General features: G+C 47.1%; 1 protein-coding gene across 4 annotated transcripts in view; it reads left to right on the top strand.

The window, feature by feature from the left end:
- LOC146783988 (solute carrier family 2, facilitated glucose transporter member 11-like) overlaps window positions 1-23555 on the top strand; it is a 422910-nt gene that overhangs the window by 197877 nt on the left and 201478 nt on the right. For all 4 annotated transcript variants that reach the window (XM_085636191.1, XM_085636190.1, XM_085636192.1 and 1 more), the window contains exon 2: window positions 15874-15972. In XM_085636191.1, the coding sequence (XP_085492317.1) occupies window positions 15874-15972 (99 nt within the window). The remainder of the gene's footprint in view (window positions 1-15873; window positions 15973-23555) is intronic.

The following is a 23555-nucleotide window of genomic DNA, read 5'->3' as shown; positions in this document are numbered from 1 at the left end:
TTGCCTGAGGCACGGATGCACTTCACAGTAAAGCAGCAGAGAGTGTGCGACGTGATGTTGATGTGATGTTACCTCTGGGAAACATTAGCAGGAAACTAACATAAGAAGAGGAGGCAAAAGAAAAGTAGTATGCAACAGTAACATACACAGCTGATCGTGAAATAATGCATGTAATAGGAGCAGTCTTCAAGGGATGACCAAAACAGCAAATGGAGGGTCACATGTTAGCTATTGACCAACAAAAAGAAAATATTTTTTAAAAGCACACGAAGAAACCAATCAAAAGCGATGGGTGTGTTATATGCCATACAGTAGATGCAGCATGTCTCAAAAGACAACGCATGCGTTGCCTAGGCGAGACCTAAAAGGGTTGGGACACATTTGTGCTCCATTGTGTGCTGAGGTTCTCAGCCTCATGCTTGCAGTGAAGATCTAGCAGAAGTGGGGAATTATCCCTTCGAAGCAGGATCAAGACAGATTTGCATAAGGTTGGCCTATTTCTAGAGAGGAGTAGTGGGCAATTAAATGATTTACTCAAAAGTCGCCCTAATGTTTACCAGTGACTGCTGCCATAGAGACACCACTGGGTCTAAGTGTGGGGTGCCTTAGCATAACTTATGATGCCATTGTTCTGTAGGACTATGGTGGGCCCCACACTACTTTCTCTTGGGAGACTACAAGGACGTCAGCCACTGCTTGCCTTATGCCTGCTGGAATCCCATGTTACTGTATGGCTGGAAGGCTGTGCATACTTTCACGTGCTTGCCGCATCAATACGTGTGCCTGTGACTATTTCGTTTGGAATCAGATAAGCTAAAGCAGACATACCAAATACTTGCTAAAATCCTGTAATGTAGGGTGTGTGGGTATGAACCAGGATCAGCAGGTCTCGGGATTGCTCTGAGCAGTACTGCCTAATCGTAGGAACACAAAAAAGTGTTGGATGGATGCCTGAATTAATCTCAGTTGTTCTTGCTTGGCACAAATACAAATACCCTTCCTCTAGCACTCTTGGGAGGTTTCAGTTTCCTTATGGATTACTTGAAGATGGTACAGTCAAATAAGACTCAGAGAATGGTTAAAAGGGGACATTATAATGCCCAAGACAAGGTATAATCTCATATGTCATCTAGGGCACTCTATAATTCCTTGCACGGGTAGTAACCTCATGTAGTGTTCGACTGGACACGTTCTACTGTTTTGCCTAGTGCTAACCCACACTTTACACCCACCTCCCACAGGCATCACCGCTCAGGTGACCCTGCTGATAAAAGGGGCTTGGCGCACGTGCCCTGAGCCCAGTTACAGTACCCTACTACCTAGTGTCTGCGTCAGTCATTTAACATCATGTGGGCCTAGGGCCCAACATCACACTGGCAACGAGCTGGTGAAACTCCGCGTGCGTGTGGCTGTCATCCGCTTCATGTTTCGTCCTGTGACAGGAGTGAAGCCAACACCTGCTGCCGGCACTACGCTATCCCAGTGACGGACCACGAGAAGTGCAGGTGCACCCACCGGGCATGAGGAGAGCCCACGGGTTGAATGGAGAGAAGCCGGGCCATAGTTTGATTGGTAAAAAGGGGGTGGATGGAGTGTGGCTGCAGGCATATGGCACCTCCAAAGTGTGAGGCGCGTCACCGCCACAACAATTGAAAAGGCGCCCCTACACCCGAGCTGGCGAGTAGTCTGCCACTCACCCGCACTGTGAGTCCAGCCACCAGAGATTGCCTGTGGCTACCCATCAATGGACAGACACAGAGGCCGCACCCATAGGGTGTGAAGCACCGGCAAGTGAGCAGTGCGCCGCGCAGTGCATTATGAGGAGATGCACATGATTGCCGGCATTTGTCCCGGAGAGATGAGGAGACGCGCTGGCAGAACCCCACCGAGGCCCGTAGGTAAGAGCGGCTGCCTTCTGCCATACCTCCCCCCTTCAGCCCGCAACACACCAGTAAGCTGCCCCGCCTGCCAACCCAGTGAGAAAAAGGGGGAAGCGCTCCTCCAAATGAGGCGGGACAGTGCATGATGTACCGCCACAACCCCCGCAAGATGGCGCTCGCGAACAGCGTGCTGCAGACAAGGCCGCACCCGACCAAAGCTAGTGTCCACGAGGCCAGCAGCAAAGAGGAGTCTGCTGTGGCTTGTGTAGATGTGTAGGACCCAAGCCAGCGCTTCATCGGAGCCCCGCACTGGCATCTCCAGGGCCCCGCAACGATGGTAAAGCTGCTGCGGCCTCGTGAAAAGAAACAGCATCAGCTCCACCTAGTAACTGGATTGAATGCGGTGGCCTGACAGGGCGAACTTTGTGAAATACAAGCCACACACCGTGAATCAATAAACAGCCCCTAGAGCTCCCGTATACCTCTTTGGAATGCCCGCATCAGCGCCGATAAACTCCCCTCTCCAAGTTAGAGTTGCACAGGAGCAGTTTCAGGAAACACTGCTGTGGCCTATGAAGAGAAGCGCTGCATCACCATCTAGTGCCCGTTTCCTCATATGGCACCACATTAAAGGAAATATTGTATGGCCCTACAGTGCACCCACAAGCGTGTCAAAGCGAAGCAGGCACCCAGTAAAGCACAAAACGCTACCAAGTGCCCGAGCAGCAAGTAAGTGCATGAAGCAGCACAACACTGCTCATAGTATTGGACAAGTAGGGAAAAGAGAGAGCAGGTGCCCACACACACTGAACAGATCCCTGCGCAGCCCAACCACAAGTAGAGGAAAGAGTGGGAGGCACTGAGCACTGCTCAAGACATCCCAGTAACAGACTGGTCAACAGAGTGCCACATGCCGCCATGGACTGCCTGTCAGGTTTAGAGGGAGAGACTACAAAATCCCCAGCAAAGTGACTGGTGTGGCAAGGACAGGCAGCGCTGCAGTGAATGTCTTTCCGCATCAACTCCCAGCACCATGACAGAGAGAGAGGGAACGCAGCGCCGATGAAAGTGCTGCCCACAGAACTGAGAGTGCCAAGAAGCCCAAAGCTACCCCAACACAAAAAAGCGTCAAGCGACCAAGAGCAGCAAGGCCTAAGAAGGCAGCAAGCCACCCTTGAAGCACAAAAGGTGCGGGCACAGGGTGTGCAACTCCCAGTGGCTGACCGATGCCACCGCAATCAAGAAGGATTTTGCTACACACGCCCCAGTGGTGACCCGACGTCACCGCAAGCCAGGGAAATGGGCACGCCCAGCTCCAGAAGAAGACGCCCGAAAAAATGTCCAAGAGCGCAAAGACTGAGGTGCGCCGACGCAGGCACCCAGAAGCTGACAACACAGACAAGCACCCAGAAGAGAGAGACATTTCCACACAATTGCACTGCTGAAGACAGAAGGAAGATCCCCTACGTCTCCACCATGCCAATGGAGCCCCGCAGTGGGCAGAAGACAGCACAGAGTATCCTCCCCCACACTGCCTCAAGACGGAGTCGCCAGAAACCCAAGACAGTCTCACACCCCACGTGGCAAGCTGCCACCACAACGTACGTTACAACGTCAGGCGACACGTGGCAGGACGCCACAGTTGCATCGCAAGCATGGAGCACGTCATTCGCGGTGACCAACTTCGCCAAGTATGCTTGAAGAGAGGCAGGACCAAGCGCCATGATGGCGCAGCTTCGAGGTGCAAGCACAACTGCCTTGAGCGAAGAGAAGAGGAGCATCGCGAAATCCCTCAGGAGGGGATGGTGCCCGTGCAAGGTCCCCAAGAGGAAGAAGCAAGTCCTACTGAAATATCTGCATAATTTCCCTAAAGCTTTAGCTAATCATATTGCGTCCCTGTCCACAGACTATGGGAAAGTTTTGGTTGCTGGCGATTTGAACTATTGGCTTAATGTAATAGATGAGGGAACTTTGCCTAAGGAACTCACTGAGTTGTTTACTAGTCTTAATTTTATTCAGCATGTTTGCACCCCTACGCATAAAGGAGGCCACACTCTCGATCAAGTATGGTCGACCAATGTCATTGTACGCAAGTTGATTATTCTTCCATGTGTTTGGTCAGATCATTATATTATTAGTTTTAAATTAAACAATTTGGTTCTATCAGAACAGTCATCCTCCTTAAAAACTTTGTTCAGAAATTGGAACCGAGTTGATGTGAATGCTCTCCTGGACACCCTTTCCTTCGAGCAACCATTTTGATGGAGATTTAGATAGTAGGGAAAGAGAGATTACTGAATGGCAGAAGAAGGCGTTTAACCTCCATGCTCCTTCTCAGATTAAACATTCTCACCCTAGGCAACATGCCCTTTATCTTGGCATCCCTGTATATCTTAGACATTGGCTCCAGATGATTCAAAATCAGGCAGCTAGACTTATCTGTCTTAAGGATAGGAGATGTCATATCACCCCGCTCCTTAAAGATCTTCATTGGCTCCCAGTTGAGCAACATGTGCTGTTCAAAACTGGCTGTATACTTTTTAAAGCTAGCCTAGAAATTGGCCCTAGGCTCATTATTTCTTGCATTGAAAAACATCGGCCTGAGCGCAATTTGCGTTCTAGGCATCTTAATCTCTTGGAGGTGCCCAGAATCAAATGGAAAAGAATGGGCGGGACCCGGCTCTCATATTTGGGCCCGCAGTTTTGGAATTCCTTGCCTAACTACATCAGACAGGAGACAGACTATTTGAGGTTCAGGAAGGTTCTGAAAACTAGGTTGTTTTCTTCAGTTTTTAATTAGGCCCTTTTTCCTTCGTTTTCCTCTTTTTCTGCTTAGACTCCGTAGCGCCAAGAGACCTGTTGGTGTACGTGCGCTTTTATAAGTTCCCAAATAACATAACATAACAGGACAGACCTGCGACAGGTCCACAGAACTGTGAAGACCATGTCCATGTGGCGTAAACATTAGACATGTGGCAAGTGAGGACCTGTTCGAAGGAGGAAAAGAGAGTGGCAGGATGCCACTCTGTGAAGGAAGAAAGAGCAGTGGCTCGACACCACAGGGCAGACAACCACCGCAGGCATGCAGGAGAAAAAGGAGTAGAGCGACAGGACAGAGGACTCAGACCACCACAAGATGAGCGGACCCAGAGACACCAGACAGCCATCAAGCCAGACCGATGTCCCTGGAGATAGCCCAATGGGAGAACCAAATGTAAGCCGCAGCTAGCACGAACCGTGTCTCTCTCCAGCGCTTCCCAGTGCGACCGTCCAGTCCAAAAGCCAGACCGACGTCCCAGGAGACAGTCCAATGGGAGAACCAAATGTAAGCCGCAGCCAGCGCGAACCGTGTCTCAATCCAACGTTTCCCAGCGCGACCGTCCAGTCCCTAGCATCAGCAGTCCAATTCGGATGGCATCCCTGCCCCTCACCGCAGATGCCACGGGTGAAGAACAGCCTCAGCAAGATGAAGACACGGGCTGCGAAGTCCCTCTAGTCCTCCTCACTCCACAAGGTCACCTAAGGCAATAGATCGCCGCCTGTTGCCCAACGGAAGGAAAATCACTGTTTTGTCACGTCATCCAGATGCATCATCACCAAGGAGTATTGCACAACCAGAGTGGATCCCCACACTCCAGACAACCGGAGTTCTACAAGGTGAGCCACCCAGGAACCCCTGCCAACCTTAAGCCTGCCGAAGTAGAGCATACCCAACCATTGGAATGTCTACCCTGGGGGTTACACAAGACTTGGCATTGGCCCTGTTGGGAGTTCGCAGTGACCCCTCAGTGCGGCCTACGAAAAGGCCTGCATAGCCCACGTGGTCAGTTGGCAATCCAGGGGCAAGGGCCCCGACGGAGTTCCTGTGAGAGGGGAATCCGAATAGGAGAGATGCATCGGCAGCAGCTCCATGACGGGCACGAGAAGCATGGAGGTCCCAGTCGAAGACTGGTCATCAGAAGACGGCACAGAACCTGAGTCCTGACGGCGAGAACATCTAGACAGAGACACCACCCTCTGCGGCTACATGAGCGGCTTGTCTGTGAGTCCTGTTGGCAATTCCTCTGCGACACCTTTGTGCGGCTTACACGAAGCCCACATGGTCCCAATGCAGCCCAGCAGGAAAGCCCTCCAAGAGGCTCCAGTGAGAGAGGAGTCCAGGCGAGAGAGGCGAAGTTGCTCGGCTATCAGGAGCTAGAAAGACAATCAAGAACTTCTCCTCCAAGGGAAGGCCTCATACACCAAGATCATCCCCAACAGCTTAGGTTTGTCATCGACCGGACCTTGAGCGCCTGCAAGATCTCCAGAGTGGACTCCACCACCAGTCCAGATGCACCGATACTTGAACTTTGTAAATAGACTCCAACACCGCTAGACCAGGCCGGTCTGAAATACATTTCCAAGGCGGACTAAAGCATCCCGACCATGCGGTCCAAAGCTCCAGCGCTGCCTGGCTGACGGCCTGAAGAGACTCATTTGGTGATGTGTATTGTTTATTTGTTTTCTTACAGCTTTGACTTTTGTTTGTTTCTTTTCATTAAAGTTTGGGAGGGATGTAGTGACCGGCTGGACACGTTCTAGTGTTTTGCCTAGACCTAACCCACACTTTACACCCACCCGCCACAAGTGTCACCGGTCAGGTGACACTTGTGGCTATAATTCTATAATTACTCTATAATTCCTTGCACGGGTAGTAACCTCATGTAGTGTTCGACTGGACACGTTCTAGTGTTTTGCCTAGTGCTAACCCACACTTTACACCCACCTCCCACAGGCATCACCGCTCAGGTGACCCTGCTGATAAAAGGGGCTTGGCGCACGTGCCCTGAGCCCAGTTACAGTACCCTACTACCTAGTGTCTGCGTCAGTCATTTAACATCATGTGGTCCTAGGGCCCAACATCACACCTCAAATATACGACGAGATGGAAAGCATTGTTCATGTCGGTTTTGTTCCCAGAAGTAAATTGTGATCAAAGTGTTTTGCTGACACCATGTTGTGCTCCCTCTGTGCCCATTACGGTTGTTTGCATAGCTGAACCCGAGACTTCACAAAGGGTTCGGCAAAATTAAACCGCTCGTGCCCAAGGGAAGTTTCAACAAAGAGATAGAAAACCAACGATCTCCAAGGACCTCACAAAATATTTGATTAGTTAGTAAACAACAACGATTACACTGCACTGGCCAAGTAATGCTCCGTGACCTATTTGAGGCGCATTTAGAATTTGGCTTTCTACTGCATTTTGCTCCCATTTGTAAAGCACCAGCAACCCAGAACTTAATTTGTAACATAGTGACCAAAGCTCTGCTCAGAAGCAGAAACATTTACTGTTTAAAGCATGTTACTGATAAGGAGAAAAATAGCAGCTTTGGGTGATTTTTCTAATCTTTATACTGGCTGGGACGGTAACATTCTGGTCATGTCGGTATAAAACCGGCCAAGTGGTAAATCTACTCTTGAGAATGTCTGAAAAGAAAACAATAAGTGCCAGTAGGCCCCCCTGGCCCCAAAATGCCATAGTTTCACCTTAAGTACTGACTAGCACACTGAGCAGCTTGCTACTAATTGGAACATTTAGTTCCACTTGAACATTACTTTCGAAACCTACAGCTATTTTGCTAGAGTTTTAAACTCTTTGCTGTAAAATGCACTCTAAAGGGGATGTTATCCAAGGTCTAAGTGAGTGGTCGCCAATGGCCCATACACCCCTTCTTTACAAATTGATGGTTAGTTGTTACATGAAGTTGCACCATTTAATGCACATGAACATTTATTATCCTGTTTTTATTCTATCCACTAGTGACAGTTAAAATGGATTTCTTAGATATATTAACCTTTCAATGGTGAGCTGGAGAAATTCTCGTCTCACGTCCAAGGCCTACATTATGGCAACACAAAATTGTAGCTAGAGCCGATCTGGGAGCTAAAGGCAGACCTGGCAAAAATGTACAAACCAGCCCCACTCCATTTCTCTCTCTTTCTTTCCATAGATTCATTCTCTCTCTTCGTATCATTCTCTCTCATCCCTTTTGCCCCCGCTATGCCTGCTGCCATGACATTTGGGGAGCTGGAGACAGAGGTGCTAGTCGGCTGCCCTCAAAAAGCTATGTAATGGCCCCACCTCGCCCCGATAAATGCCAGATGGAATAAATGACCATTTCTGCCCTGAAGTTTTTTGCCATTATTCCTTCTTGTCCCCATAATCTGGGCATTTAGGTATTTCAGAGGGCTGGGAGGGGATGGACGCACAATCTGCATTTTTGGGAAGAATATCCAGGAAGGAGAATTTTCCAGATTCTGCATGCTTTTCCCTAGTATTTCACCGGAAATGCAGTATTCTTTGACAACTTGCACTTCTGAAAGGCTGGTAACTCCCGTCTTACTATATTAGCAGGGCGCTAAAAGACCAAGGGGGATATTCTCAAGAACGTGCGATAATCATCGCCAAAATAGGTTAATGCAATTTCCCATATCACCGTCCATCGCGGGAAAATAACTCTGTTTCAACGTCGGATTCACAACATGGCGGTAACATGCAATAGTTTCCAGATAACGCGTCAAATGTCCAACATAAAATCACCTGGACAGAGATAAAAATCTAAACCCGAACATGAAAAAACTTGCGATGGACACAACTTCGATAAAAATTCCAGCGGGAAGCAGCACCAGGCCTGCAAGTCCCACAAGTCAGGCAGCCAGAATCACTATAAAAGCGGCAACTAAAAACACAAACAAGACACAAAAACCTGCGAAGCACCATGGAGGTAGTCGGAGCAAGCACAGAGGACAACCAGAACCCCACAAGCCCCACGGAGGACCAGCCTGGGAAGATCATTGGGGAGACGGTGGCAGGAGTTGGGGGACCGGACACTGCACAACATGACCCGAGCCAACAGCAACAGGGTGAGTAACAACCAGGGACTGGTGGGACGGAGGGAGATGGGCACAATGGCAAACATGCGCAATTAAGTACTGCACATCTGCAGACAAACCATGCACAAAATCCACAACTCCGACCAAGAGCCCAAGTTACCCAAGTCAGCAACATCTCACCACTGCATAAGCACTGAAGTGAAAGGCACACCGCCTGAAAGGGATAAGGGCCAGCCAAATCAGAGCTGAAGGGGCAACTCGCCCACAATGAAGCACACACACATAAGAATCGGAGCACCCCAACATTGACAACAATTTGGTACAAACTGCAACACTTTCACAACAGAACAGAGAACACAACTGCTGCCGCTTGTGTGTAGAAAATGGCCATTCGCATTTGGCATAGCTCGAAACTGTGAGATGACAATGTACAAGTACAACCTCACATCCCTGATGGTGTTGAAATGTCAACTGTCCCGCTTCAAATAGGCGTCTCCTCACAAGCATTCACAATGTACATTGTCATGCAGTCTGACAGTAAACTTGTACAATGCGTGAACATACTTGTGAACACAATGTCAATCTGCATCTCCCCTTCACATTGCAGAGGGAGAATCAACACCTCCTGCAGAGCAGACCCAACAACACAGCACTGATGATGAAGAGGACCTCCCCAACATCTACATCGACGCACTTCAACAGCTCATGGACTGCTCTGGCACCCCACCTCCAGGAGCAGGGCAGCCCAGCTGCATCAATGAGACACCATCCCCTGGACACACGACACAGCAGGAAATACCCACCACCACGGATGTCTCCTAGGACCCCCACGACCAACACATGGCCTTCCAACGCCGTGTGTTAGGGTGCCAGGAGGAGAAGTCTGACCAGCTGCGGATGGGGTTCGACCTCATGGCAGCCAAACTTGATGCCATATGTGGGTGTCTAAGTCCCTGGAGTGATGACTCTGAGCCAAGAACAACTGTCTAGTCAGAGTGACTCCAGCGATGTCATCCGTGAGTTGGAACACATAAGGAGAATGATGGAGAGCTTGGAGCGGATGCAGGCGGAAAGAATGTTTGCCATGGCTGCACACCAGCGAGATGTAGCTGTGATCTTCCATGCCCTGCAAATCTTCATCATGGCATTGCCACCACAAGGCCTGGTGCGTATGAATGCTGGTGCTACTACTACATCTACATCTCCGCCCCCTGAAGTGTCAGTGCCACACAGTGCGGCAGAATTTTCACCTCCGTCCCCGGATGTGTCACTGCCACACAGTGATGCAGACAAAACACCACCACCAGCATGTGAGGCACCTGACACATTAGAGTACGAAGATGATTGTGAATCTGGCTTAGTGGCAAGAATGAAGTGGTAGCATTCATCTCCGCCATATGGCCGGTTTAAGCTTGGTTCTGCCCTCTGCATCATACCCTGGAATAACACCTTCCACTGTCCCCCTATACACTCAGCGACACTCACCTTGGACCCCGGCATGGACTGCCATATTTGGTTTGGTTACCAATGACACAGCAATCACACTGTGGACTGTAGTCTCCCACTCCCTATGAACTTGTCAATCCCAAAAGGACTCCGGCTAGCCCTTTACGGGCCAACAATGTAAAGTGGGGTTTGCATGGCCCTGTACTGGTCCATCTTCAACACTCCACTGAATGTGAATAAAACATTCTAATTAACACAGATGTGTCTTGGCCATGATCAATCAAGAATGAAAGTATGGATGAATGTAGGGGCAGTGATTCCACAAAAAGGTACTCCCTGGGTAATGCTATCAATGTGCATGTATGGCCGTGACCCAGATAGGCATTGAGACACACATTGTCATTCAAATCAACACTCATCACAGATGAATGCAAGTGAATTTGCGTAGACTTTATTAGCATATGAGTGTCAGTACGGGCAAGATAAGTGCCACAACATGCAGACCAGTGCAGCAGTATGTCAGAATGAGGAATGTTGCCAAGGACCGCTGTCCACTCTGGGGGAATGCCTCACCTTTCACAGGTGAGTTTTAAGTAGCGTTGTTGTCCCCTCATGTATTCGGAGTCCAAGCGGAAGCAGCCATGTCCACTGTTATTGTGAGATATGTGACCAGATCTCCAAGATGCAACAAGGTGTTGGGACATGTGCAATGGGTTCCAATCTGTTGTGGCTGCAGGTACTTAGTTACTCGTCCATGGAAGCGATTGCAGCTTCGTAGGCTAACATTTCCAACATGAGGTCGTTGTTGACTTCATCAAACAGGACGGCGAGGCAATCCATTAGTAGGCCCGGACAGATGTGCTGCGTCCACCCCCTTACACCAATTAGCAGTACAGCCCAATAGGGCAGCGGTTCAATGTGGTCACTGCACACGAGGATTTGTGCAATCTCCCGGGTCCAGCTGCCAGCATGTATGCCAAGTATCAAGGCATCCCATAAACCGGTATCACGGTGACACTCCTGGTCGTGGGCCAACAGGGGGCGCACACACATGTCAAAATCCAGTTCAGCTACCGTCCTGTTGGATAGGCAGACGTCCATGGACCACTCGAATAAACACGATCGACAATGCAACAAAGGCTGAATGGAGGTGACGTTGGCAACGCGGAAGCTTAGCCGGTAACTGATTCGCAACACTGCCAATGGCAGAGCCCCCAGTAAATGCAGCATTTGTGCACGTTACAGTTCCATGTGACAGAGGTTGTGCATGTGTCCGGGATGTTCTGCCATTGCATTAGTGGCTCTTGTTGAAGGGGCACTATTCTGACCTGCGCCTGTTCTGTGGATGAAATGCCACATCTCGGATCAATGAGTTGTTTTAGTGTGCCTGGGATGGTGTGGGAGTAAGTGTGAAGGCCATTCCATGCAAGATAACTTCGAGCAAGGACTCCTATGTGTAGGGTGTGTATACGGTGGTCTCTCGTCTGGCTGTGCGTAGTGTGGGAGTCGGCATCAGCTGCTATAGTATCTGTCACGGGTGCCGGGCACATGCAATTCCGAGGTCGGAGGTGCAGATGTGCTTCCGCCTGATAGTTCAGACAAAGGAGCTTTCATCCCTAGTGTTGGTTTGTCATCTGCTTGCATTCAGGAACTGTGAGGTGCCTTGTTGGGGGTGGGGGGGTATGTGTGTGACTTTGGGATTCACGTTTGACATGTCTTGCATGTGGCAAATGTGCAGCATCACTGTGTCTTACATTACCTCACTGCTGCTCCTCCCTCCCCCTGAGCCCATTTACTTGTGTGCACAGCGTGGTTGTATCACTTGCACACCTACGGCACACCATTGTCATGCCCGTCTGCGCATGTCCACAAGCCTGACAACGACACTGTGATGTTGGCCATTGAAGGTGGTCGGCCACGTGAGTGTAGGCCTATGGTAAGGATATGGCAGACACAGATGCGTGGCTGGACTCGCGCTGCGAGTAGGGCTAGGTATTTTGCTCATGCTGCGGCATGACAGATACACACAACACTTGCCATGTATGAGCCAAGACCCCGAGCGGTCTTGCGCTCCATCATTTCTCCGTTCATGCGAGCCCACCCTCAGGCTGCATGCTAGATTGCAACATTGTCAATTGCGGGCAGGGTGGCGCCGACACTACAACAGAGGCACACGCATTAGTTACTTCCTTGTCCAGGCAAGAACTGAACCACACCCAGAGGTCTGGGAAAATTCTTGACTCCCCTATGCTGAACTGGCATACGCAGGCCCAGCCCACTCTGCTAAAGTTACGGGGGGGCGACACAGCTACTTGTCCAAGGTCTTAGCCACTGCCGGAGGTGACATGGTTGCGTCTGCTGTCCACAGCACAGTGTAATGTGGTAGGGCCCGGGGCTATCATGGATACATAAAGACCACATGGACACACTTGGATAGATAGTGGGACCGGCTACGGGCACGTGCACCTGGCCCCTTTTTATTACCAGGGTCACATGTCCAGTGACGCCTGTGCTGGATGGGTGTGGGGTGAGAGTGAGCCAGCCCTCAGGGAGTGGTTGGTGCTGGCAACAACTAGAACAGTGATCTTCGGATCACACACACAGATTCAATCATAAGGGGTCCATGACTTGCAGTGCACTGAGGTAGGGGCAGCAGAAATGGAATCACACACAGAAGATTCAAACATGAAGGGTCCATGACTTGTGGTGCACAGAGTTAGTGGCACCTGAAGAGCTCAGCGTGTGCGCAGCCCGCGATGATGCGTTGTCCGGGCGGGCCGCATTGGGAGCAATGTCTGTTGCCTACCGGCCTGCGCCATGAATAAATCAAGACTGGATTCGAATTGTGAGCCCTGCTGACTGCAGTGTAGGCCGGAGGCAGCGGTCAGCAATGGCCCACAGCCACGTGGGGTTGACTTGAGCTGCACAGAGTTAGTGGCACCTGATGAGCTCAGCGGGTGCGCAACCAGCGGTGATGGCGTGTCCTTGCAGGTCAGGATTGGATCTGATTTCTGAGCCCTGCTGACTGCAGTGTAGGCCGGAGGCAGCAGTCAGCAAGGGCCCACAGCCATGTGGCGTTACCTTGAGCTGCACAGAGTTAGTGGCACCTGAAGGGCTCAGCGGGTGCGCAGCCTGCAGTGATGCGTCGTCCGGGCAGGCCGCACTGGAAGCAATGACTGTGGCCTACTGGAGTCTACCATGGATAAATCAAGACTGAATTTGAATTGGGGGACCTGCTGCCACAGTGTAGGCCAAAGGCAGTAGTCGGCACACACATGACTCCGCCATGCGGTGCCGCTGGGTGCCTTTGTCACGGAGGCCAGCGATCGGCTGAGGAGACTGGTGGTCAAGGCGGAGGACTTGTGGCAGGGTGAGGTGCGCAGCCCTGGCAGACGAGTTGGCCATCCCGGAAGCGAACCACGCCCAGAGCCCTGGCCTATTTATTCACACTCCTATGCGGGACTGGCAAACGCCTGACCAGCCTACTCCACTTACGCTTACAGGGGACGACGACAGAGCTACATGACCGAGGTCTTCCCCAATGCCTGAAGTAATATGGTTACATCCACTGTCCAAGACACTACAAACACCAGCAGTATATGTCCACATGGACATGTGTGTGCTCTGCATATCACTGCCACACTTGGTATTGTGTACATTGTTGTTCATGGGTGACTTGCCTCCTTCAGACATACTTGGTTCCCACCTCTCCCCAAAATTCTGCAATTATGTGGCTGAGGGGCCATGCCATTTTCAGAAGGTCAGCTGTCTTGTTCTGCGCTGCCTGGGTGGTAGTCTGGGGGGGTGGGGGCTGGGATGGTGGAGGTGAGTGTTGTGGCCCTCTTGGGTCTCCGAGCTGCATGATCAGTGGCTCCATGTCATGTGTTGGTCTTCAGATGAGGCTCTGGGCTGGGCTCCCTTTCATACTGCAGGTTGTCGTCCTGCTTAACACCAGTAAAATGTAGGTGTTAGATCCCTGCTGCTAACGCGCCTATCGCCTGTTTTTAGTTTGCATCGCAGATCTAACTGGTCGTTGTGAATGTCGCGCAGTGGTGTTTTCGCATTTTTTTTGTGTGGGAAAGCCTACTCTGCATATGATTAGAGTTAGTTGTCGCTCTCATCCGTGGCGATGTTTTTTGCGGCAGCTAATGCTGGAAAACTGGGGATAATGGCAGTTTGCACCAGCTTGAGATTAGTGCGACAAATCTATCACCACTTTTGCGGCGCTAAAGTGCCAATAAATCGGCAATAGATCCTTGAGAATATGCCCCCAAGGAATTTCTTTTACCGTGCACAGTGAAATAAACATGCCTAGCATAACGCAATGATATATTTTCGAAGGAATATTTTTCATTTGGTTGCAGAAGCAGTTTGCAGTTTTCAATTGTACTCCCATCTTGCCCGTTTCCTTTACGTCAGTTTCCACTTTTGAGCCCAGATGCCGTGCTGTTTTTTTTTTCTGTTTCCTGCCCTGATGCTGTGAGCTTTGCTGAAATGGTGGTTTTAGTGAAACTGAAAAAGAGGCATATTAGCAAGGAAGTGGCGGAGAGAGGCGTTGGCCTTCTTGGCTTTACGCCTCTCTCCGCTACTTCGGAAATGCGAGGCTGCACCATATTATCAAGGATATGGTGCAGCCTTCTGTTTCCCCCTGCGATGGCACTAGGCGCAGGGGGAACGTGTCTGCAAGCACTGAGGTTTGTTCATGTACAGGAAGGTGTCCCTTCCTGCACATAAACAACCTAAAATGCCAGTTTGTAACTTACGTGTGTGCTGCTTCATGCAGCACACATGTAAGTTACAAAATGTCATTTTTAAAAAAGGTTTGTTTATGTACAGGAAGGGACACCTTCCTGTATATAAACAAACCATGGCATTTTGCTTTTTCTTTTTCCATGTGTGCTGCACAAGGCAGCACACATGGAAAAAGCAAAAAAGAGGAGAAATAAAGCATTTCTCCTCTTTTCGCCATCTTAATACCAGGATTTTCCTGGTCTTAAATTCGGCGCTGCCACCTATTATCGCCACCCTTGATAATAGGTGGCAGCGTCGAATTCAATGGGTGTTGTGGTGGAACACCCATTGCATGCCCCTTTCACGCTAAATTTAGCGTGAAAGGGGCACCATTATCAAGGCAGCGTTTAGCCACTTAACGTGGCTTTAAACCACGTTAAGTGGCTAAACGCTGCCTTGATAATACGGAGCTGACCCTATCGCCACCACAACGTCACAAAAAGTGACGTTGTGGTGGCGATAGGGCTAGATAATATACCCCAATGTATTTTGAATGAATGATTTAAAGCAATCCTTTCCCCTGGTTTTCCGCACTCGGCTACTATAATCTAATCTCCTGGCATTGTACTTTGCTAATCTCACTTTCGTGTATTTTCGATATGCCCTTCGCCAAGCCTTATAACAGCACGGAAACAGTGTGGCCCACAAAAGTGGACTGGTGCGTGAGGAGGTGAGGTTGCACCAGTGAACATCTGAAAACCACGTTTTTCATAAAAATGGCAGACTCAAATAATCCAACAATGACTGCATTTTCAAAAGTGTCCCATGAGCAGAAATGCGATAAGCATTTTCGAAATCCTGAAATTGTTGTTTTTTCTGAAGTGTTAAGGCTATTTGTTTATATTTTGCTAAAGGTAAAGTATTTTTTCATTTATTTCCATAGGTTCCGACCAAAAACCTCTTATTAGCTGCCTTTGCAGTGGGCATCGGAGGTAGCTTTCAATATGGGTTCAATGTTTCAGTTATCAATGCCCCTACTCTGGTAAGTAGAAAAAAAAATATGTTGATTTTTTTTCTTCAGTTTTGAATAAATTCAATATATATTTTTATTTGGTTTTATCTGTGTCACCCACATATTTTCTTACTAGTAAACCAGAAACTGTGGAGATTTATAGAAGGGTGTCTACATATATGAATGCGTGAGATTTCTCTATGTAACTGTATTTAAAAGATGTATTGCTCGAATGTGAATGCCTTAAAAAAATGCTGCATAGTTCATGTTTGCACCAAAGCATAATTGGCACCTCAAATGCAACGTTCATGACCGCACCACAATGTCTCAGATGACAACAAAAATGGCATAGATGACGTCACTGGTGACATTACATGTCACCTTAACGTTGAAATTATAGATGACTACTACTGACACAGTATAATTTCTTTGTTTGGAAATGGGTTATTTAATGACATTACGATGTTAAGTGGAATAAAGATTGTGATGCCATGAGCATTGCATTTGGGGTGGGGTTTTGTTTGCATGAGGGTGTGTATTATGGCTTGCCCCAACATCAGTAAGTTTTCCTTCAGCAACTATAGCTTCACTTTATCTGTGGGATTCTAATATAAATATACATGTATTTATGTTGGCTGAAAAACACAATTAAAGTGGTGTTATATTTCATCAACATCTAAAACCCCATGAAATTCACCAGTTATCATCTGCACAAACCATAACTCACACGTCCTCCAATAAACCCACAATTTACCCTCACTGTGACCTCATAATGGGCTTGGCATGACTCCACAGATGATGTGAAATTACATTTTACCTTTGATATGGATACAGTGTAATTCTCAGATAAATGTGTTTTTATGTATTTAGGTTTTGTTTTTTAGTTCACAAAAGGCAGGGCGTGTCATGTTTTTCAAATCAAATCAAATCAGGTGTTTGTTAAGCGCGATTACTCACTCATAAGGGTCTCAAGGCACTGGGGGGTATGTGGGGTGTTCGCAGGTTCCAGTCCATCGAGGAGGGGGTCTGTCGAAGAGCCAGGTTTTGAGGCTTCTTGCGAAGATGGGGAGCGATGTTATCTGTCTGAGGTGGAACGAAAGGTCGTTCCAGGCTCTGGCCGCGCGGAAGGAAAAGGAGCGGCCTCCCGATGTGGTCTTCTTGATGCGGGGGACCACGGCGTAGGGGAGCTGGGCTGATCATAGGGTCCTTTGGAGTGTGTGGAATTTGATAGCGGGTGTGGGTTAAGATTTCCTCATTTAATCCTAACGGGTCAGTTAAAGGGTGTTTTAGATTTTGATAATAAAGCTACCTTTACTTTAGCTGTGGTTTGTTTCATTGAGATTTTTTTTGTCACTTCTGTATTGCCTTACCATTTATTCCACTGGTAAATTATTGAACTCTCTTTTGATGCAAGTGGAAGATATACACGCTTGACTGTTTTAAGAGCATTAGCTAAATGATTTGATAAGAGATGAGGCTGACAACAAATTAAATCAAACAAGTTCTTTATATTTTTCGATTTAAAAAAAGCAGTGCTTGCGGTCAGCACAATCAAAGTTACTTTTTTTTAAAAAGTCTGTTTATTAGATTTTCACAGCATCGTACAAACATACCACTGCAGCAAGCAGCGGTGAACCAAAAACAATATAAACAAACTTGTAAAGGTACATGTTGAGATCAGATATTACATAACACGCATTCTTTGGGCCCCACTCCATAGTAACAATGCCCCCAAATCCAAGAAATCCGAATACATGCCAGTATACAGAAGCAAGCAATTTATGCAGTATCGTCATGTATCTGTAGTAATAAATAGTCTCTTAATGGCGACCAGATGTCTTTAGGCTTAGACGACACAGGCAATTCCTCTGCATACAACTCCAACTGTTCGCGACAGAACACAAGGTCCTTAATCCACTCATCAACTTTAGGTGACCGTTTGCTGTCCCAAGTAAACAGAATACGTCGTTTGGTAAGCAAGAGAGCCACCCTAACAAACCTACCCAGAGCGGCCTTCAGCTGGGGTGCATGGCCGAGCAAACATTCCAAAGGCGTACACTGCAAAACAAGTCCTATCATGGTATGTATGCGAGCAACGACACCCTCCCAGTATTTATGCACACAATCACACTGCCATGCCAGGTGGAGAAAATCAGCCTGCGACATGCCACAGCGCCTGCATTGATCTGACTCCCGCAGTCCCATTCTATATACCCTAATAGGAGTATGATATATTTGATGTATGAATTTAAAGTGTATAATACGAAGATTACCATTGGGGGAAAGGCAACCCTTCAGAGGACAGATGTGTTCCCAGTCCCGTGGAGGAATCGGAGAATCCAATATAGCATTCCAGCACTCTAAACTAACATCAGACCCACTCACCGCCTCCCCCTGCACTGCCTTATAAGGCTTGGTAATTAACTTTTTCTTAGTTGGGGTGACCAATAGCAGCTGAAGCGACTGGAGTGTGGGGGGCTCCACTGGGAAGTCAGGGTAATGATCCTTAAGTGCACGTTTCAGCCGATAGAGGGAGTATTGAAACAGCAAGGTGGGATTCTGGATGTAGCCTGTATCAGCCTCCGACAAATACCTCCCTCCCGGAAAGAGATACAATCAAAGTTACTTATGAAGAACGTAGATGACTACACAGTATCTAGCTGCCATCTACTGGTTACAGACAAAACTACAATTAAAAAGAAACAAGAAAGCAAATGCACAAGCACACGCTGAAGTATAGAGTTGCGCATAAATGCAAAAAACACGTTTCCCCTTTGTACCATTTTTGCTACTTGTGTAATACAGAGTGGAGCGAACAGATTTTGCCCAGGTCACTTTACAGAAAGATTTGTAAGCTAGGAAAAAATGGATGAAACCACTGTGTGGCCATTAAAGATAAATAACATCTATCCTTAGAAATAATTTAACATTACAATTTTAAAATACGTATTCTTTCTAAATACGTTAAGCAAGAAATTCTAGCTCATCCTTAACGGCTAAGGACCTAACAAGTTTGAAAAGAGAAGACACGTTGTTTGCTTGTGTTACTCTGTAAATAGGTCAACATTGTGTGTAATTAGCTTTCCCTACGGTTTGCGTTGCACTTGCTCCATTCCCTTTTATATGAGCAGTACAAATGTCGAACAAATTCAATTTTGTTTCAGTAAGAGTGACTCAGCTCTCGTAAAAAATGTGTATGCTGTACACTGAAAAGCTAAGTTTTAAGAGTTGCAATTAGTTTAATGTGCAGTGTTAATGGCGTTCTACTATTGTCACAATTAAAAACTGTCTTTAGTGAAACATATGCTAGCAGAGAAAAAAGTGAAAGGATGAAAGACTCAAATCTTGAATTGTTAGATGAAAAACATGAAAGAATTGTAGTGATTTTAACCTGCATTCTGCCAATAGAATAACCTCTCAATGCTGACAGGCTTTGGGTACATTTGCTCCCTGGTCTCGAGTACTCCAACACAGGATGTAATATGATTTCTGGTTGTTTTACTTTGATAATCAGTTGCATGGGTGTGGATAATTTGCTGCTTTTACTTGTACATTTAGCTGTTTGTGTGTTATTTTAGTTAGTAGGATTTGCTACTTGAAGTCTGAGACTTTTACCATTTGTTGTACATGCCACCTGGGAAAACTGGTGTATGCATTGTCTGTCTTAGACTATTCGTCTCAGGTAATTGATAGTATAGTCTTGATAGGGTCCACAGTGCCCTTTTAAACATGCAAACTGTGGGGTGTTGGATGTGTGTTGCCTTAGTGTGCTCTGTGTTGTAGAGTGACAAATTATTTATTTATTTATTTATAGAGCGCAACATTCATCCCTTGAGATATCACGATGCTAAGGACTGTGGTGATGTGTACGGTCTGCGTGATTAGTGGATCAGAAATCAGTCTTTGGGGAATAGGTGTGTTTTAAGTTTTCTCCTGAAAATGTGATATTCTTTAGTCAGCCTGAGATCGACTGGAAGCTTGTTCCAGTGCCGTGCTGCGAGATACGAAAAGGTGCGGCCTCCTGATCTGGACTTTTTTATCCTTTTCTTTTCGGCGAGTGGATGGTGTTGTGATCTTAGTGATCTGGAGGGAGTGTAGAAGCGTATTTTATTCTAGAAGATCTTGGGGCCTGTGTCGTGGAGTGTTTTATGGGCATGTGCAAGGAGATTGAAGCTTGCTCTTTGACGCATGGGCAGCCAGTGAAGTTGTTTAAGGCATTCTTTCGCTGAACTGTATTTGTCTTTGTTCAACACTAGTTTGGCTGCAGCCTTTTGCACTAACTGTAGTCGTTTGAAGAGGTAGTCTGGCATGCCTACAAAAAGAGCATTTCCATAGTCCAGTCTACTGACCAGCAGGGCCTGTGTGACTGTCTGCCTGCTTTCCAAGGGGATCCATGGAAATAGCCTTTTTAGAAGTTTCCGGGTGGCGAAGCTTTCTCCACATAGTGTTCGTACATGGACCTGCATGAATAGTTTGTCATCGATTGTTACGCCCACGTTTTTGGCACATTGCTTGGGTGCTGGGGCGTCTCCAAGTGAGGAAGGCCACCAGGATGAGTCCCAGGATGAGAGTGAGGTGCTATTGGGGAGTATGCTAATGAGCTCGGTGAGGTCCAACAACATTGTGATTTTGAGCTGTGTTGGATGTCTGTGAAGTTTTTTGCTTCTCTGACTTCACAGTTGATAGAATAGTGACACCTCAAAAGGATGCCATTCATTTGTGAAGTAGATGCTATCTGGGAATGACCCCTCCCAATATGTGAATACCACCTTCTAAAATCGGGGACTGCTGCATGCTCTCCTTAATGTCACTTCACATAGAGACAGAGGCTGCAAGGATGCATTTTACAAATGCGAATGCAGACCTGGATATCTGCTGTCGCTCATAGGCAACAATCCCTGCATCTGCATCTGCAGTCATTCATATGGATTACCAGAGGGAATCCTGTCTCATTAATGTTAATGCAAATTGTCCCAGATAAATGCATCTGAAGCAGCTCACACAAGGAGTTGGCCACATTGCAGAGTTAAACAAAAACAGTGTCTAGTTTGGAATCCGGTCCTTCATACATCTAGCAAATGTCAGTTAACTCAGCGATGGAAAGCACCATGCTAGCATATTGAGGATTTTCAAATGCAATCACGAGCTGTGAAAAATTTGACTGAACCTTTAAAAGCAGGCTATTTATCTAAAATGATTACCTGTCATGAACCTGATAGAATCTTGAGGTCACGTTCCAATTCTGAACTCAAAATATTAAATAACTTTAAAGTCAGATTTGCTGGCTAGGCACTTAGAGTCAGGTTAGCAAAGGGAAATTACACTTTTTAGTAAGTTTACTCTTTGTAGGAAGTTTACTACTTCCAGCATTCACAAACTTAGGGGCCGATCACAGAACTAATCTGAGATAAAATCCTAAACGTACTACTTTTGGTATTCACAGAAGGCATTTAGTAGTAGTAAAGTTAGGACTCCAAACTTTACTACTACTAAACTGAGACAGAATCCTAACTTTACGACTTTCGTTATTCACAAAAGGCATTTAGTAGTAGTAAAGTTAGGAGCCCTAACTTTACTACTACTAAATGCCTTCTGTGAATACCAAAAGTAGTAAGTTTAAAATTTTATTTCAGATTAGTTCTGTGAATCGGCCCCTTTGAGTGGTAACATACTTCAAAAGTGTAAGTTACAAATCTCCATCCCCAGAGTAATTTAATTGGATTACTCGTGTGGGTGGGTGAAGTCCCTCCCTAGACAACTCTAAAGCACTCTTATTCTTTCCTAATCCCATCCCTTTCGTAGTAAGTCTGCCCCTTTTCCAACCCACTCTTTTCAGTCCTTCCCACATTTACTACAAAAACGTATACTTACATGTGCGGAGAATTTGTAGTTGGGGCGGAGAAATCCACACATGTAAATAAGTATAGGCAGTGCAGAGTAGTAAAACTCTGCATGAAGTTTGTGAATAGCAATTTGTAGCACATTTTATAGTACCACAAAATGTACTACAGAGTGCAGTTTGAGAATCAGGCCCTAAAAGTGACGGTTACCAGAAAATGCAGGTAAGGATTCCACTCTTAAACATCTAAAGAATATTTCTTCTCTATCCAGGTTTAAAAGAAATTATCTGGTTATAAATAGTGTTATCTGTGCTGTTTGATGATTTTGCATTTAGGTCTGTTATATGTATTGATCCATCTAGTATGATTTTAATATGTTCATTTTATGCTCTTGTTGCATTGAGGTCATGTTATTTTTAATTTCTTTACGTAAATATAATCTTTTTTCTTAGTCAGCACAAAAGACAAGTGTGAAAATTGTGTGAGATTACTACCAGTTCTTGACTTCTTGCAGTGCACCTTGAGCTCCTGACTTTGCATACTCAAACAAAGATGGTTTCCTAACTGTCCATGTGTAATCCTATTGTGCTTGGGACTGGATTTGAATTTCAGTATTGATTTATGTAAGAAATTGGTTTGTTGGTTGACTGGGGTGCGAGCCCTAGTCAAGCAGCAATAACGATCCTTGTCAGTGTGAGTGAGAGGCACAAGTCAATCCCAAATTGACCTATGCTCAACTCTCTGGTAACTTGGCACAGTGCAGTCGGGCTTAACTTAGAGACAATGTGTAAAGTATTTGTGCAACACTTCAAACAGTAATAAAGTAAAAAAACTACACAAAAAATATCACACACCAAGTTAGAACATTGGAATAAAACAAGACCAAAAGGGCAAAAATCAAGTCAGTAGAACTGGAGCAATGCAATTCTAAAGATTTTAGTGAAATTAGTGCCAAAAAGCAAAAAGCATCTCCTGCGAATATCTGTATGCAGTGGACTGGCACAAATTCGCAAATTTAGATCGACCGAGATGGAGCACAGGCTGGCTACAGGGACCCATTTAGACCTATGAACAGAGTTCCCCTAAATCCTGGTTTGAGGATCGTTGCAAGGATCCGTTTCGAAGATGCATCGTGCAGCTTAAGCAATGTGTCAGCTCCGATATGTGGCTAGGCTGCAGTGCAAGGTCCTGTGTCTTTGCTGAAGATCCTGTCAATGCGGGCTTGTGATGCGCAGTCCGACATTGAGGATGTGTTGTGCAGTTGGGGCAATGCATCTGTTCCGAGGAGCGATGTGGGATTTAACACCATAGTAGAGGCTGCTGTCAATTAGGGATGTGAAGGCTTTTGCCGAGGATGCATCGCAGCAGCTCTGAAGGAGGTTGTGATGATGATGTGGGTCTCTGCAATGTTTCCAATCCACGCAGTAGCTGCGATGTGTTGGTTCTACTCGTGTTCACGCTATGTAGCAGAGCAGATGAGTTGATTCCGCTGGATGTACAGAGGCAAGCAAGCAATGCAGGCTCACTTCCAAGGGTCCAGGACTGGGGTGGCACCACGTGGCAGAATATACTCACAGACGGCAGAGTCCAGGTGCAGGTGCAAGGTTGTAGAAAGCCTGTTGTGTCCCTGAGGCTTCAGATCAGGAGGCCATCCAACTTGGCCATGGAGTGACTCTGGGTTCTGGGTTCAAGAGATGCAGGCCCAATCCTTCTCACCCAGGCTAGAGGGTAGCTGGCAGAAGGTCACCACAGCAGGGCAGCAGTTCCTTCAGA

Source organism: Triturus cristatus, chromosome 11 (genome assembly GCF_964204655.1).
Source record: "Triturus cristatus chromosome 11, aTriCri1.1, whole genome shotgun sequence".
Lineage (NCBI taxonomy): Eukaryota > Metazoa > Chordata > Amphibia > Caudata > Salamandridae > Triturus > Triturus cristatus.
This window is presented reverse-complemented; position numbering and strand designations above follow the sequence as displayed.